This window comes from Cucurbita moschata, unplaced genomic scaffold, assembly GCF_002738365.1.
Source record: "Cucurbita moschata cultivar Rifu unplaced genomic scaffold, Cmos_1.0 Cmo_Scf00051, whole genome shotgun sequence".
Classification (NCBI taxonomy): Eukaryota; Viridiplantae; Streptophyta; class Magnoliopsida; order Cucurbitales; family Cucurbitaceae; genus Cucurbita; species Cucurbita moschata.
Genome location: NW_019268567.1, coordinates 1,368,320 through 1,385,383, shown reverse-complemented (window position 1 = coordinate 1,385,383; position 17,064 = coordinate 1,368,320). Strand labels below are relative to the sequence as shown.

The window sequence follows — 17,064 nt, the reverse complement described above, 5'->3', positions numbered from 1 at the left end:
GTGGATAACAACGGGCTTGGACCGTTACAGTTACTATCTATCTTACAAGTAAGGTATCCGTGAAAACCTTTCCCTAGTAGTGGACAACAATAGGCTTGAACCGTTATAGTTACTATTTATCTTACAAGTAACGTAGGATAGGGTTGAGTTGTAACCCTATTGACAACTCTCCACAACCCTAAATTAGCCAATGTGGGACTTTCATCCCTTAATCGAGGCTCGACTCCTTTTTCTTTTGGATTCCCTTGTTCGATATTTGAGGATTTACCAACCTATTGGCACGACTAAGTTTATGGCATAACTCTGATACCAAGTTATAAATCACGGATCTCTACAATGGAATGATATTGTACACTTTGAGCATAAGCTCTCGTGGCTTTACTTTGGGCTTGGGACATAGTATTCTTTGATTATAAGCGCATGATCATTTCTAAATCAACAGTACTTTCGTTATTCAACACCTATTTTTGGGTTGATCACGTTGATCCAACTATATCAATCTACAAATCAACCTGAATTTTTTATTTTCTAAAAACACGATCAACCCAACTTTCATAATTTAAGTGAAATAATTTGAAATAGTCGAGTTTTCGGAAAATAAACGAGTATCGATGTGAGGTCCCGTGAAGAAATATAGAGATATCAATCAACGGTTAGGAAGGAAGTGAAACACTCTCACATGCCGTCTAGAACTCATATGTCAGAATCACATAAATAACAATAAAATAAAAAAATAAAATCTCCCAATTCCCAATCAATTATTTATCAACATTCATCATTACAAACTCTCCAATTAATCTTAATCCAAAAAAAACATGTCTAAATCAATCACCTTAGCATCCTAAACAACAACAACACTCTTGTTTTTTTTTATGGGATTACCGGCCCGGCGCTCCGGCATTCGGCGGAGGATTTCTGCTCGCCTCCTTGGCAGAAGAACAAGAATGTCGGGCAACGGAACAGGCAGTTCCCGGCGAGTGTCACGGTGGCCGAGTCCGGTTTCATCAGCCGTAGTGGCTCCGGGATTGGACCGAATAGATAGTTTCCGCCCAATAATAGTCTTACTAACGGTGACATTCCGGGCTCTGGATTGGCGGTTTTGAAGGCATAGAGAACCGGAATCATTCCGGTGAAGTTGTTGTTCTCCAGTGATAAAGCAGAGAGCTTCGGCATTAACGCCAAGAACGGCGGCAGAAATCCAGTGATTTCGTTGTCGCTTAAATCAACGGCGATGAGACTACTCCGAGCACCGCTGGAATTTGGTGTTTCCACGGCGGAGAATTGGTTGAAAGAGAGCGTAAGTTGCTCCAAAGACGGATGTTCAAACAGAGCCGCCGGAACAGAGCCACTGAATCGATTATGACTCAGATCCACAACTTGAAGATTACCCAAATCGCCAATACTACTCGGAACCACTCCTTCAAAGCTATTATTCCTCATCGATAATTGAACCAACGACGCCGGAAAACCCGCCGGAAGCTCTCCAGAAAACCCATTATCACTTCCATCCAAATAATACAAATTCTTAAAAACACCCAAATCAGGAAACGCACCGGCGAACCCATTAGACTGCAATTCCAGCCGCTTCAAACTAACAAGCCCCACAAAACTCGCCGGAACAGAGCCATTAAACCCATTTCCATTCAAATAAAGCTCCTCGAGCGCAGAGAGCGAGCCGATTGAGGGCGGAACCTCGCCGGAAAACGAGTTGGCAGAGAGAGTGAGTGAACGCAACCGAGTCAAATTGGAGAACGAGTCGGGAATCGGACCATAGAAGAAATTATTGGAGAAATCAAGAGATTGCAGAAAAGGGAGGTTCCAGAAAACAGAGGAAATGGAGGCGGAGTAGCCAGCGTGGTCGAGGGTGAGGTCGGTGACTCGGGAGACGCCGGAGACGACGACATCGCAGCGGAAACCGCAGGTGAACTTGTGGCCGAAGAGATTATCACATGGGTCGAGGGAGAAATCCCAGGATTCGAGACAGGAACCGGAGGGGATAGAGGTCGGGTCGAGAGCGTTCTTGAGCTGTTTGAGAACCTGGGTGTCTTCCCAGTGGGTCTTGGCTTGAAGGGGAAGGAGGAGCGCCATTAAAAGTGGGAAGAGGGGAAGAAGGAGAGAAGCCATTTACAGAGACAGAGAGAGAAAGAGGCAGGGGAAGATGGTGGTGATATGATTTGGGGGAGTGGGGGTTTTAAAACAGAGGAGGTGTCAGAGCAATCAACGATGGTATTGGAACTTTGTATTTAAAGTTTGGAAGTGATGTCGTGGGTTTTGGGGGAAACGAAAGGCACACACCCAAATGGGGGCCTTTTGCCAAAAAAAAACTAAATCATGTCTTTTTTTTTTTTTTTTTTTTTTTTTCCCCTCTNTTTTTTTTTTTTCTTTTTTTTTCCCCTCTAAAATAAAATTAATATTTTTCAAAATATATATATATATATATATATATATATATTAAAAACTTAATATTTTTTAAATATATATTAAAAACTAAAGTAAGATATATATATATATAAACTCAAGTTAAGTTTCATCACTAATATTAATTCATTAATATCTTTTAATGGTTAAAAAAAATTAGAAAAATAGTTTTTATCTATATATAATTTTTTAATGAAAATTTGAAAGTATTAAAATTCTTAAAATTTATAAAAAAAAAAGTGATAGAAAAGTTTTTATCCATAATATATGGACGAAAATCATTTATTTATCGTCTCTAAACTTTTTAATTAAATTTAAAAGTTTATGAATATATTTTGAAATGTAATACTAACGATTCCATTCATATAGTATTTAAGCGTATTATTTTTTAACATTTTAAAAAAGAGTTGTGTTTTAAAATTTTTTAAAATGTTTAAAAGTGATTTTTAAACTTTTAAAAAAATTAATAATACTAATGAAACTCACTCAATATATTTCTTTCAACATTTTTTTTAAAGTTAAATGGTATTTTTTTTATTTTTAAAAAATTTAATGATATTTTTATATAAAATATTAATTATTTACCTAGAGATTTTTTTTTTTTATTTATAAAAATTGAAAGTTTATAAATATATTTTTTTTAATTTTTTTAAATTTAAATGTATGATTGAAAGTTTGAAAACTTTGAAGATATTTTTGCATTTTTTTTAAATTAATATAGTATATATTAAAAAAATAAAATAAAGTTTTTTTTTAGTTAGATTTAAATACTATTTAATTAGTTAATAAACTATCAGACTGGTGACATTTTTTTATTAGATGAGCGGTCACTTTAACGGCCAAAAAAGCCAAGTTGGACAGGATTGGATTCAATCCCTATATTTAATATTTAATATGCAATAATTCATCCTTAAATTTTATAATAATTTAATAATAATATTTATATTAAAATATAAAAAATATAAATATACCTAGACTAAGTTCATTCATTTTGTTAAGTTCATAAAAGTTTAAGAAATAAAAATATTTTTAAAATGAAGTTTATATTCAATTAATGAATTTTAAAAGATATATTTTGATATTTATTTTATTTATTATATTTAAAAGTTTTACATTTCTCTCGTTATTATTACCCATCCCTTTAATAAGTTAATCATTTTAACGAGATAATATCATAATTAAGAATATTATAAGATAACTTGTTAATAGATATAGATGAAAAAGGTAGCCTCCAATAAGATGAATGTGATACATTAGTGCATGTGGTCCATGACAAAGACATGTCGGGATTGAGTTTGATTATGTGATCCATGATTTATGGGACGTCATAAGAGTACGAATATGGGTAGTGTTATAAGTAATTTTAGATTAAACATTATCAAATCCAAAGGCGAGCATCCCATTACATACTGAGTGTAATCCAGTCCCTGAGTAATCTTGAACCAGAGAGCATAACTAGGGTCAGATAGTTTAGAGGTAACCAAGTTAAGGAAAAATAGAAACCGACCTAAGGCAATATGGCGAGCCTGTTTAGGAGTTTGGTCCAAATTTGATCATACCCTCAGCCCAAATGAGCCCGAGGGATACCTTGGGCCAATGCCCATGTTGTTGAGTCAAATCAAGGTCGAGGCTAACTCTAGCCTCAACATGGTCGGCTAACTTTGGAACAACCCAAATAATTTCATTCTTATTGCTTACGCTAAACTCACCATATTAAGCCAATAATTAATATTTTTTATCCACTAAATAATGCTCGGATTGACTTCAATGATATTAAGCCGACCATTGTGATACATAGGTTGTTATATTAATGCTTGGTTTGTAAGAGTAGTTGGTGTTGTGTTCTATCGGTTAGTACCTAATTTTAACCATTTTTAAAAAAATTTCCAAATCATAATTTTTTGTTTGTTCCTTCTTATCCACCAAACAAATGACTTTTTTAATATATATTTTTAATTATTGTCCTTGGGTACAACCACCAAAACTTTAATTTATTTAATCATTGATTAAATATAGTTAGACTATTTTACAATTTTCCATTAAATTTGCATTTTAGTTTCTAAATATGTTAAACTAGTAAGTCCTTGCCATAAAAAAAAATAAAAAAAATAAATAAATAAATAAACAAAAAACTCAAGCGTTATTTATTTATATATTCGAACCTTTTTTGTAATTAACAAATGTGGGACTACAACACTTTGAGGCGTGTTCTCTCTCTCTCTCTGTGATGTATGCGTTTTTTTAGCAGTTTTAGCATTCCAGTACTTACGGGATGTCAACCTTATCCATATTGCTACAGCCATCGAGTCTTCGTGAGCACCAACGGCACAATGCGTTCATCTATGGTGAAAGCACTCGGCAACTAGAGTTCCTTCCCCCAACATTTCAAATCTAGCCGACCCACTAGCATAATCGATTCATTCTCCATTGAAAACGCTAAGGATGCGAGCCCAGCTCTTGGTTCAAGTGATTTTTGGTTTGGTTTGGTTTTTGAAAAACCAAACATTTGAGATAGTTAAGGCGTTGACATTTTTCGTGTGTCCTACCTTAGTTTTTAAATTATTATGAAAAGCAAGAATATTTAACATTTATAATAGATGGTAGTGATGAGCGAGCTGTGTGAATGTTTGATATTTAAATTTTACGAGATTTTAGTTATTAATATAATACAGATTTTCTACCTTTAATTGGGTTGCCACACAAGGCTACTCAACAATTAATGTGGAAATGTGGAACCAAAAAAGTCAATGGATCGAAAAGGCCCAATTTGTCGGTCTGTCCCTTCCGAACTTTATAATTAATTAAGCTTTAGAGATATTTTTTCTAATAGAGCAACCATTCAAACTGTTATTAATTATCGATGAAGTAATATAGACATTAAGTTGGTAAGTAAAGCGGTGGAGTGTTATGCCCATAATGGCAAAATCTAGTAACGACTAAATACATCACTAACTAACTTACATTTTGACTCTGATAGCATTGGGCACATAGAATCATGTGTGAATTAGCCAAAAACAATTTGAATAAATTACGGACTTGTTTGGATTGAAAAAATTTACAACTCCAATAATTGGATTGAGTCGAAATAATATTTCAACTCAACTTAGAAACCATACTTAATTTGATCCAATAAACTAATTTTATCACGATCTATATAAAGAAATAATGTATTAGCAATATTTAGAATTATTTTCTATTATTGATTGCACGCTCATTTACTATCATATCTTATGTTATCGGGTCAATTTTTGTTATTAAGTCAATCTATTATCGATAGTATGTTTTATTTGCTATTGGGTGATATTAATAGATATTAATATAGACAAACTGTGAAAGATATTTAGTGCTAAATTATAGTTTACCATATATATCATATTTGATATTTTATTATAAGGTAAATATAGATATTTGCCTTCCTACTATGGGTATGGGATTATGCAAACATTCTCATGGTATCAGAGCTTTTTCGGTTTAGCAGCTCCGATCCTTTCTTTTCAATAGCTTCTAAATCCTCTACTGTTATTCCCCACCACCCTTGCTGGCTTTGACGCTGCAGGGCAATCTCCATGGCTACCGCAAGCGGAGCCGATTGAGTACTCTTTGGCTCCACTTTTTTGACCTTCAGATCACCTTTCGTCATACTCTGTACATACAACCTCACCTTCTCCAACACAATCAGTTTCCCCTTAGCCAACATAGCCTCTCTCATTCTCTTCCCAATCTTCCCTTCATCCTTCACTTAAATCCTAACCTAAACCTATCTACCTTACGTAGAGATTTACCTTTGGAATTTGGACATTACACTGGCCTCTTCGCTAACCAAGTTGCCGCCTCTCTTCTCTCCAAAATTGGCTTCTTCGCCCACTGTGGCGACTCTACCGGCTTCAACATTGTCTTTGTCCCTTACTCTAGTTTTCCCTTCTACTTCTTGGGTTGACATATTCTCACTTGAGCCAAGGCAGCATCGTCGTTGAGCGACGATCCCTCTTCATGGGCTAGACATATTCTCGTCGAAGCCAAGGCAGCATCGTCGTTGAGCGACGATCCCTCTTCATGGGCTAGACATATTCTCGTCGAAGCCAAGGCAGCATCGTCGCTGAGCGACGATCCCTTTGCAGTTTTCGATGGCCAAGAAAGTGTTTCTCTACGCCTCCTCCGAACCAGGTTGTCGACATCTTCACGAAAAGTGTTTCTCGACCTCTCTTTGAATTTTTCAGATCCAAGCTTCACGTTCGTTGAAATCCGACGCTTAGCTTACGGGGAGTGTTAAGAATATTTAGTGTTAAATTATAGTTTACCATATATATATATTTGATATTATTTACCTTCTTACCATGGATATGTTTCGTCTGACTTTGAGTCTAGAACATAAAGATAAAGGAGTGAAGGAGCCAGCCAGAGTGAAGGAGAAAGACTACTATCTATTTAGCGAGGGAAAGAAGGTCATATCGGTTCAACTTCTCATCCAGCCTATTTACCTACCGAGTTCGTTCAGTAGCTCAGGGAATATCGTATAAGGTTCGTTTCGGGTCAGGTTTTCTCTTTCATCTTGACTCATCTTGACTGACTGTTCAGGATCATTAATGTTTAGTTTCGTCTTGACTTCTAAATTAATTACCTTTAGCCCAAAAAATAGACGGAAGATAGAATTTGATCCCTAAAAATAAGGGAAGGATAGAATTTCTTTATTTATGGTATTTACACGAAAAAGAGTGTTTGAAGGTTCCGTCTCATTCATGTTTCGTCTTTCCTTCCAGTTCACCAATGCCAGAGCAAAGGAATCGATTTCATCCCCTACTAAAGCCAAGTCTGACTTCCATCCCGTACGTGCCTTGCTTACTTTTGTCCTACTCGAGCTTCTCGCAATCGGATAGGAGCGGGTGTCAAAGGAGCAGGCAATTGCAGAGCCTTCTCTTGTTAGAGAGAAGAATCGGCACAAGGAAAGCGTAACCGTCAGTGCTGTTTATTGTTATTTTCATTTATTAGTCTTTACATATCGTTGTCATTTATTTGATTATAAATAATATAACTTTCATAGGAGTGGATTATGCAAACATTCTCACAAACGTATATATACTTCATATATGACTTTATTTTCTACCCAAAATAATTATTAGGTTTATATATCGAGAAATTATCTGTCAAAATTATTATTTGTTTTAGCTCATTACATATCGTCGTTAACCTCGCGATTTTAAAACACGACGATTAGGAAGATGTTTCTACACTGAGAGTGTTTCGTTCCCTCTCCAACCGATATGGGATCTCACAAACTATCGCCACTCGTCATCCGTCCACCGTCACCCATTTTTTTAGATCCTTTCTTCAATGTTTTTTTTTTCTTTCTCCTTCTTCCTCCTTTCTCCTCCGTTCTTCCTAAACTTAAAATTTCTCGTCGATTCTAGTGTTAGGTATTGAAGAACGGTATTGATAACCCATGACGACGACGTGTTTGCTACCCATACTTGAGTATTGATGTAACTCATGATTAAAAATCTCCAAATATTATGATTAAAAACCTCCAAATATTGATCTCACGAAGTTAAACATAATGTAACAGCTCATGCCCACCACTAGCAGATATTGTCCTATTTGGGCTTTCCTTTTCGAGCTTCCCCTCAAGGTTTTAAACGCGTATTTCAGGGTTACATAGCGGAACCCGTGCTTATCTAGATACTGTTCTCTTTGGACTTTCTCTTTCGAGCTTCTGCCTTACAGGCTTGATAGGAAAAGGTTTCTACACACGTTTAAAACCATCCAAACCCGAAAAAAGAGGTTGGTAGTTGAAGGTGGCTTTTATGAAGGGCATGGAACATTAATTACTAACCCCAACTATTTCCGTAACATCATAAGCTTTGTCCACTTGGTAAAGCAATGTCATGACTCCAAAGTCATCCCAAAGATCAGATCAAAGCAAGTTCTTGAGTTGAAAATGGATACCCATTTGGAGGAGCTAAGGCAAAGCTTCAGAAATGGAAGAACAAGGAGCTTAGAATGGAGGAAAAAACAGCTGATTTCACTAATTCAGTTCATTCAAGACAAAGAAAACGCCATTTTTGAAGCTCTCTTCCAAGATCTTGGGAAGCATCCTGTCGAAATTTATAGAGATGAGGTGAATTTTCAATCCAAATCACCAATTTGGCAATGTCGTTATATGGAAACAGAGCCTAATTTTACTTGTTCTTTAAGGTTGGAATCGTTCTAAAATCTGCCAACAATGCTCTCTCCTGTTTACACAAATGGATCGCCCCTAAAAAGGTTTGGTTTTTTTCTTGTTCTTGTTCGCGTTCTTCGTGTTCTTCGTGTTCTTGTTCGTGTTCTTATATGGTTGATTTATTGGGAGGTAGAAATACGTGCCATTACTGTTCTTCCCAGCAAAAGGGGAAGTTTTGCCTGAGCCATATGGTCTAGTCCTCATAATTTCATCATGGAACTTCCCCCTTTGTGAGTATATTCCTTCTTTACCTCAAATTAAACCGACCCATCATTTATTCTTCTAATGCTTCTACTTGCCTTTGCAGCTTTGGCATTGGATCCGTTAATCGGAGCGATATCAGCAGGCAACACGGCGGTTCTAAAACCGTCGGAGTACGCTCCAGCGTGCTCGTCTCTTCTCGCTGCGACGCTTCCTCTTTACCTCGACGATAAAGCCATCAAGGTCGTGGAGGGCGGAGCTGATATCAGTGAACAGCTTCTGCAGCAGAAGTGGGATAAGATCTTCTTCACTGGTAGTCCAAGTGTAGCTAAGATTGTGATGTCTGAAGCTGCAAAGCATCTAACTCCTGTAACATTGGAGCTTGGGGGAAAGTGTCCTGCAATCTTTGATTACTCCTCTGTTCATTCCAATATGAAGGTTGTTTAATTTGGTAGCTGAAAAATGATGTCTTTAATGTATTGAAGTTCATGGTGTTGTTGTTTTTCGTCTCGAATTCATAGGTAGCTGCTAAGAGAATCGTCGGAGGAAAATGGGGACCGTGTTCGGGTCAGGCGTGTATTGGGATCGATTACTTGCTTGTTGAGGATAAGTTTGCTTCAGAATTGGTAAGAACAAGTTCACTCTCGAGCTCTTACTGTTTTTCTAGCTCATGTTTGTGATCTTTCTCTTTCAGATCGAGTCGTTAAAGCGGGTGTTGAAGAAGTTTTACGGTGAAAACTCGAGAAATTCGACGAGTATAGCTCGGATTGTTAATGAGAAACATGTTGAAAGGATCAGTAATATGCTTAATGACCCTAAGGTTGCTGGTTGTATTGTCCATGGTGGTTTAATAGACAAACAAAAACGGTAAGCTAAGTTCTCGAGTGAGGATTTTTTTTTTTTTTTTTTTTGGTTGTTGACTGTTCTATTGAATACTTGTTATTGATTTGTAGCTTCATTGAGCCGACAATATTGTTGAATCCTCCGATCGATGCTAATATCATGACCGAAGAAATCTTCGGTCCCGTGCTACCGATAATAACGGTAAGCGAAGCAGTAGTATGCAACTTTCAATGATTTCACAGAACCATAAATTTTTCTGATCATCTGTGTTCTTGAAATAGTTGGACAAAATTGAAGAAAGCATCGAGTTCATCAATGCAAGACCGAAACCTCTAGCTATCTACGCCTTCACAGAAGATGAAACGCTAAAGAAACGGATTATATCCGAAACATCATCAGGAAGTGTCACGTTCAATGATACCATGGTTCAGGTACTGTTGTTTTACATACTCTCTCAAAGCAAGTTTTGCACCAAGTTGAAGAAATGAGATGCATTTTCTCTTGCAGTTTGTGTGCGATTCGCTACCATTCGGCGGTGTCGGTCAGAGCGGTTTCGGAAGTTACCATGGCAAGTATTCTTTTGATGCATTCAGCCATGACAAAGCAGTGTTGCAGAGAAGCTTTTTCATAGAACTCGAGCCACGATATCCGCCATGGAACGATTTCAAGCTCAAGTTCATTAGATTGGCTTATCGATTCGACTATTTCAGGCTCGTACTACTCCTTTTAGGGTTAAAAAAGTAGAAATTTTAGCACGTCAAAGGACATCAGAGTTCTTTGAGTGCCTTCTAAATCTCTATTACCTGTACTGTAATCGATATCTACTCGTAAACTTGATATCATATCATGAACAATAATAAATATCGGTTGATTTTATATCTCATTTAAATTTGCTTTGATTATTAAAAAAACTAATAGCAAGAAATAATTAAAAGTTTCATTTATGAGCTTTTTTTTTTTTTTTTTTTTTTAATGAAAATTATCTCAACATTGAATTGAAAGAGGACAAATAGGCAGTTGGTTGATAGGGATTTCATAAATACAATTTTAATTTTTCATGCTTAAATTTCTTTATTAAATTGTATCATATTTTTATTTCGATAAATTTAATTAAATTATTTCGAGTTTCATAAATGCTAGTAGTCATCTGGCTGTTCTATTTTGATCCTTAAACTTATTTAAATTTAAAAAATAAAATTACAGGTCGTCTGGATATCCATCCATCATCGGATGATTCACTAGAGCTTCTTTCCTCCTTTTTTTACCCGAGCTTTTCGATCAACCAATTTTAAGTCATGAAACTAGTTCGTTAAGAATTTTTTAGATCTTATTATTCCCTCTCGCTCTCTCTTTTTGAAAGAAATTCTAGTATAAAAAAGAAGTTGGCTGCTCGGAAAACACTGAGAGCTACTTCAAGTAGAGTTAGTGAGCCCTACTCGCAATAAATTTAATGACCATACTCACAATAATATGATGTAGGACCTAAAGTCGAAGCTGAAGGATACCCTAGAATTCACGAGCATATCAAAGTTTACTTATAAATGAATCTCAAGAAATGATTCGAATAACTCCAATTTTTTGAGGTTGGGTTGAATTAAAAAATTTACTGTCCGAACAATTATTTAAAACGTCCATAGGAAAATAATTTTGGGCTTAATAGCTAGGCCCAATAAAAAATAATATCTACTCAGAGAAAATGAAACCGATAACAATCAAGGACTTATTTAATAAAAAAAAATTTAAAACACATTAAATATGTATACGATTATAATCAAATTCAATACGATGATTCTTTTTTACCATTTACACGTCCACGACCTGACAATAAGAGACCTCTCACGTAAGTACAATAGTAACTCAACATGTCATTTACCGACTTGGAACCTTTGAATTTGTACTTTATCAATTTAAGTATAGCTCGATTAGTAAACGCATATTATCACCGACCCACCGTGATCACTTCACAAAAAAGTATAATTATTTTTCAAAGAAGAAAAGAAATTTTTTTATTTTTTTTATTTTTTTTATTTTTTGTGGTTTAAAATAAGTGCACGTTTTACATTGTATAGAACAAAAAAAAATAATTAAAAAGTTTGTGTAGAAGAATAAATAGAAAAGGAAAAAGAAAATATATAAATATAATATATAAAATGTTTGAAGTCCATGTGCTTAAGGGCTAAGGTTCGAGACGTGGTGGGGGAGATAGAAGCTTGAAGGACACAAAAGAACACAAAGGAAGGAAAGAAAAATAAAAGGTTTGAGATTCCAAATTTGTATAATTGATCCAACAACATCACTTTAGTAACTTCATTTAATATTTTTTTAGGCATCATCAACATCATCATCAACATCATCATCGGTATCTTCTCTATCCGACGAATATCTTTTTTTTTTAAATTAAAAATCGGAGATTTAAATCTCTAATCTTTTGATCGATGATACGATATTTGAACCAATTGGTCTGTTTTCGTAGGTTTTCATTGACTAAATTATTACTCATTTGTTCATTCGATGTGTCGGGTCAATATTTAAGTAGTGGTAAAGATGTTCGTGAGCTGAATTGGTTTGGGTCGTGTTTTTAAATGATGGCTTCAAAATCTTCTAAATATGGATTGAGTTGGATTGAATGGTGGACTGATTACTTTTATTTTTTTATTTTTTTTTAATACTAAAATTTCATAAAATTTAAATATTAAATATTTCAATTAAATTATTTTAAATGTTTATAACAATCTATACAATTGCACTATAAACTAAAAGAAAAGTCGTAAATTTCAAATTAATTTTTTTATTTTCTAAAAACACAACCCAAAAGGAATAATAATTTTTTTTTTCTTGTAATTTTGTGTTTTACCATTTAAAACTATATATTATATATATATATTTCTAGATGAAAACTTTAATGCAAAGGAAGGAGGATTCATTGCATCCACATCAATTTAAGAACTATTGATAATATTCATTATTTCCTTAAAATGGTTAAAAAAAAAATTATTCAGATTATTTGGGTGTTCTTATCAAAATTATAATTATTTTGGGATCACTTTATAAATATTCTTTGGATCAATAATTTTTTTTTTCCAAACTAAGTTATAGTATTCATATTTTCAAGAATAAATTACAAAAACTTCTATATTTTTATTCCTTAAAAAATTACGATATCACTCTCGATTGACATCGATTCATTAGAATTTTAAATGATGGGTACAGCGATAATTTGAAACGTTTATGAAAGTTTTAGGGTAAAATTACAACTTTTGAAATAATATAATTTTATTTATTTATTATTATTATTTTTTATTTATTTACGAGAGATAGTAAGATAATAATTTAATTTTTATATCTATCTCGAGTTCTTTAGTATATAGACAGATCAAGCTAAATTTAATCGAAATCTATTCATACCACCTCTATTTGATTGTTGATTTTCTACGTGGGAATCATTTCAATCGATGTCTGAAAATTAGCTTTATATAAAGTATTGCTTTTTAGAAAGATGGAAAGTGGTTTGCGATCGATTAAAAGTAATCGTTTGATTGTGCAGTAAAAAGAGATTTTTGAAAATTCTATAAAAATAAAATAAATAAATAAATAAATAAAATAAAACTTTACATTACTTTGAAAATAAGTTTTTAAATAGGACAGATGACTAAGTCAACTTGTGATTAATTATTTATTTATATATATATATATATATATATTTAATTTATTTTTTATTTTTTGGAATTAAAAAATTATTTTAACATAAGGTAAAAAAGTATCCAAAAAGTGATAGATTCAGATAACATTTTTTTTACAACAGTTAAAAAAAAAAAGTAAATATAACATTGGGAAAATTAAATTCCAAATAAAAAGAAGATAAATTACAATTTAGTCCCCACCCCATTTATATAATTTCAAAATTTAAAAAATTTTGAGTTATGTTCTTGAATTTGAATTGTAATTTCACTCCTCGTGATTTGAGCTCAACTTCTTAACAGTTAACACCTCCACGCGGACGTGGCGACCAGAGGTCTCTCATGCCAGCACAGCACCAGCTCAGCATGCCGTTTGCCAACTTGGAACCCTCGGACCTGTACTTTGCCAAGTAAGCACTCCGCTTGAAAATCGGCAAACTGACTCAGCGCCACCGGCCTCATCCCGACCGAGTGGAACACCTCCCTCCACGGCGGCACCGCAATTCTCCCTGCTCCTTCGACCGCCGCCAAAATCTTCGGCCGAAGAACAAACGTCTCAATCTGCCGCACCCACTCGCCGTCGGCCCCTGCCGCGTCCAGCGACTCGAGCATCATGGCGTAGAACTCCAGACTATCCAATAAATTCCTCTTGAACGACGCCTTGCCGGAATCCGACCACCCTTCGAAGTCGACGAACACGACGACGCACGGAGACACTAATCGCACGTCGGCGAGAAAAGAGGCTATGCCATTAGAACTCCCGAGACGGCGGAAGATGGTCGGAGTTAACAGAATCGCCACCTTCTCCCCTTCCATGAATTTCACCGATTTGAACGACAACGTCTTGAAAGTCTGAAGCGGCACAAGATCAATATGAAATCGGAGCTTCAAATCTTGAGCAAACTGGCAGAGATTCTCTCTAGTCAACCGACTCTCCACCGCAAATTCCTCAAACACGACGGCGGTAATTCGAATCACCGGCGGAACGACGTTTCTGGACTCTGCTTTATCAGCTAACTCCTTCATAAAAGAGGCGTACTGCCCACCAAACCCGATGTCGAAATCAATTATATGAATGAAAGAGGAAGCGTTGAGAGCTTCGAGAAGGATTTGATTGGTGGTGAAGTGGGAAAACAGGGGAATCGGAGAAATTGCAGAGAAGGCCTTATGGGCCTTAATAGTATGGACGATGTCGGGCCAGGAAGAGGAGGAGTTATGGCGGTTGGCGGCGGCGGAGAGGAGAGATTGAAGAGCTTCTTTGAAGAAGAAGGCGGCCCGGTGAAGGGGTTTGGCGGAGGAGGCAGATTGAAGGCGGTGATTGAGCCGTTCTAATATGACGTGAGCGAGATGGAAATCATTGGAATCGAAGCAATCGGCGGCGTCGACGAGATCTTCGAGGAAATGGAGAGATGGGTCGTTGGAATTGGGGGCGAAATCGAAGGTGTGGTGGAGCATAGCGGCGGAGTGATTGGAATATGGTTCGGTGAGGAAGAAATCAGAGGGGAGGAGGTGGGCAGTTTGATCGAACGGCTGGGAGTGAAGGAATTCGGAAAATTGAGGAACATGATCGTGGGTATTGTCATCGGTGGTGGTGGTAGTGGCGGCGGTGGTGTTCTTGAGAGCAGAATTGGAGTCATCGTTTACGCCCAAATCGCCCATGATGGATTCCCAGTCAAGGTTCTGGAGAGTGCGTTCATCCCAGTCCAGAGGATGGCTGTTGTTGTGACGATCGTCAGCGGAGGAGAGGGGGTTATCTGGCGCCACGGGGCTGGGGCTGCGGCGGAGATCTAGGACGGAGGTGGGTTCGTAACCGGGGGTGGCGGCGGTGGCTGTGGTGGTGGGGGGGCGGAAGGCGGTGGGGGAGGGGGAGGAGTCGAGCTTAGGATTTGGGGCAGGAGCAGAGGAGGGTTTGGATGAGTGGTGATTGGAAACAGGAACTCTCATTCTAATTAACTAAGAACAGAGGAAGAAGAATTTGTTCTGTTTTTTTTTTTTTCCGATGACTGAGTGAGTTTGTGAATGCCCTTTTATCTTCGAATTGCACGGATTCATCCCACAAATTATTAATTTATTATTTTTAATTCCCACAAAAATATTTACTTTTTTTTTATCCCTTAAATTAATAAAAATATTTTCTACTTTCTCTTAAAAATACAATTTTTTTAATAATTCTTTTTTAGTTTTAGATTAAAACTTCAAAAATTAAAATAAATATCTTCCAACTTTTAAAATTTTTAATAACACATTTAAATTTTTTTTAAACTAAATAGTATATATATATATATATATATATATATAACACGAAACTCATTTAAATTTTTAATATTTTAACATATTTACTTGATTAAATAGTATATATATATATATATATTCTCACACGAAACCTAAACCTAATGACATACAAAAATTGATTAGTTCAATTAACCTAAAAATAGAGTTATAACCTAATCTAACTTTACTCTACTAGTAAGATTACTGTAAATATTAAGAATATTTGATGTTTGTAACATATGTTAGTAATGTGTTGGAATTAAAATTATAAAAAAGTGATAGATTCAGATAGCATGGTAAAAAAAAAACATTGAGAAAATTAAATTATAGCAAAAAAATATAAATAAATAAACTATGATTTTTACCTTTCAAAATTTTTAATAATACATTTAAATTTCTTTTTAAAAAAATTAAAAATATTGGGATAGAAAAATTATTATCGTATTTAAAAAATACTTACAAATTTTTAACGTATAATTCTTTTTACTATTATAATTTCATTCGTGACTGTTCACAAGTATCGTCTTCTAAGTTTAGAAGTACAGTTATAACAGTTTAAAAGATATAAACTAAACTTAGAACGGTTCGAGATCGATATTTGTTAAAAATTAAAAGTATGTGAATGAAGCTATTGAAGAATTTAAAAGAGAATCGAGAGGAGAAAAGGAAGGTTGGGATTGACATAGAAGAAGGACAAAGTAATATGGTAAGGAAGGGGGCATGATCGACACTACACATACACCTGCCTCCCTCTATCTTTTTCATCTCTTACACCCTTCTCTTTCAAGCCTAATCTTGCTTTTCTTTTATTCTCGGCTTATTCGGCTTTGCCCGAGCCGAAGCTAGCCGAAGTTGTTCCCCTATTCTTTTGTTCGTGTATGAACCGAAGTCGAGTACGGTGTTGAGCCTCGAAGTCGAGCAAGAGAGGTTAGAGAGAAACTTTTAGTTTAAGGAAAAAAAAAACATAAAAGGCATTGATAATTGAGTTTATAATATATTTTTTATTTTGGATTTTGGATTTTTTTATGCTCTATGAAAATTAAATATCATGGATAATTTGGTCTAAAATTAAACTTTTAATATTTTTATAAATATAATTTTATACGTAAGAAATTTAGGTAGGTGGAAACGTAAAAGTTAGGTTGGATTTGGTTGGAATTTTTTTTAGACCAACCTAAATGTTGGTGACCCGAACAATTCGAATAAAGTTCACAATCTAATTTAGCACTCTATTTGTTCGGGTTTGGTTGTGGGTTGTTTTTTTTTTAATTATTTAAAAAATTCTACTTATCCACAGGATATGTTACATTAATAATTAAAATCTTGTAAGCTCAAATATTAAATATTTACACATCACAATTCATCACTAACATCAATTACAAGCGTCAAAGGTCGAGTTGGATTGAGTTGTAATCCTCCTCGACCCACAATATGTCGACC

General features: G+C 35.1%; 3 protein-coding genes across 4 annotated transcripts; 1 reads left to right on the top strand and 2 right to left on the bottom strand.

The window, feature by feature from the left end:
* Positions 1 to 726: 726 nt before the first annotated feature.
* LOC111435920 (leucine-rich repeat receptor-like serine/threonine-protein kinase BAM3) lies at positions 727 to 2,219 on the bottom strand. The gene has a single exon (XM_023073530.1). The coding sequence runs from the start codon at positions 2,122 to 2,124 to the stop codon at positions 871 to 873; it is 1,254 nt and encodes a 417-aa protein (XP_022929298.1). The 5' UTR covers positions 2,125 to 2,219; the 3' UTR covers positions 727 to 870.
* Positions 2,220 to 8,266: 6,047 nt separating this feature from the next.
* Positions 8,267 to 10,556, top strand: LOC111435918 (aldehyde dehydrogenase family 3 member F1). 2 transcript variants are annotated; one of them, XM_023073525.1, is made up of 10 exons: positions 8,267 to 8,530; positions 8,608 to 8,676; positions 8,766 to 8,862; positions 8,940 to 9,271; positions 9,355 to 9,459; positions 9,528 to 9,700; positions 9,787 to 9,877; positions 9,958 to 10,107; positions 10,184 to 10,429; positions 10,480 to 10,556. In XM_023073525.1, exons 1-9 carry the CDS (start codon positions 8,351 to 8,353, stop codon positions 10,418 to 10,420), a joined length of 1,434 nt encoding a protein of 477 aa, XP_022929293.1. In that variant the 5' UTR covers positions 8,267 to 8,350; the 3' UTR covers positions 10,421 to 10,429; positions 10,480 to 10,556. The 2 variants fall into 2 exon arrangements, with proteins under 2 accessions (XP_022929293.1, XP_022929292.1); XM_023073524.1 differs by having other exon boundaries at positions 10,184 to 10,556.
* Positions 10,557 to 13,472: 2,916 nt separating this feature from the next.
* LOC111435916 (scarecrow-like protein 15) lies at positions 13,473 to 15,368 on the bottom strand. The gene has a single exon (XM_023073523.1). It carries the CDS (start codon positions 15,295 to 15,297, stop codon positions 13,657 to 13,659), a length of 1,641 nt encoding a protein of 546 aa, XP_022929291.1. The 5' UTR covers positions 15,298 to 15,368; the 3' UTR covers positions 13,473 to 13,656.
* Between the last annotated feature and the right edge of the window lie 1,696 nt (positions 15,369 to 17,064).

Coding starts and splice junctions, on each gene's coding strand:
- LOC111435920 (XM_023073530.1), bottom strand. CDS start 2,124: ATGGCTTCTCTCCTTCTTCCCCTCTTCCCACTTTTAATGGCGCTCCTC.
- LOC111435918 (XM_023073525.1), top strand. CDS start 8,351: ATGGATACCCATTTGGAGGAGCTAAGGCAAAGCTTCAGAAATGGAAGA. Junction 8,677..8,765: donor AATGGATCGCCCCTAAAAAG/GTTTGGTTTTTT, acceptor ATTGGGAGGTAG/AAATACGTGCCATTACTGTT. Junction 10,108..10,183: donor TCAATGATACCATGGTTCAG/GTACTGTTGTTT, acceptor TTTCTCTTGCAG/TTTGTGTGCGATTCGCTACC.
- LOC111435916 (XM_023073523.1), bottom strand. CDS start 15,297: ATGAGAGTTCCTGTTTCCAATCACCACTCATCCAAACCCTCCTCTGCT.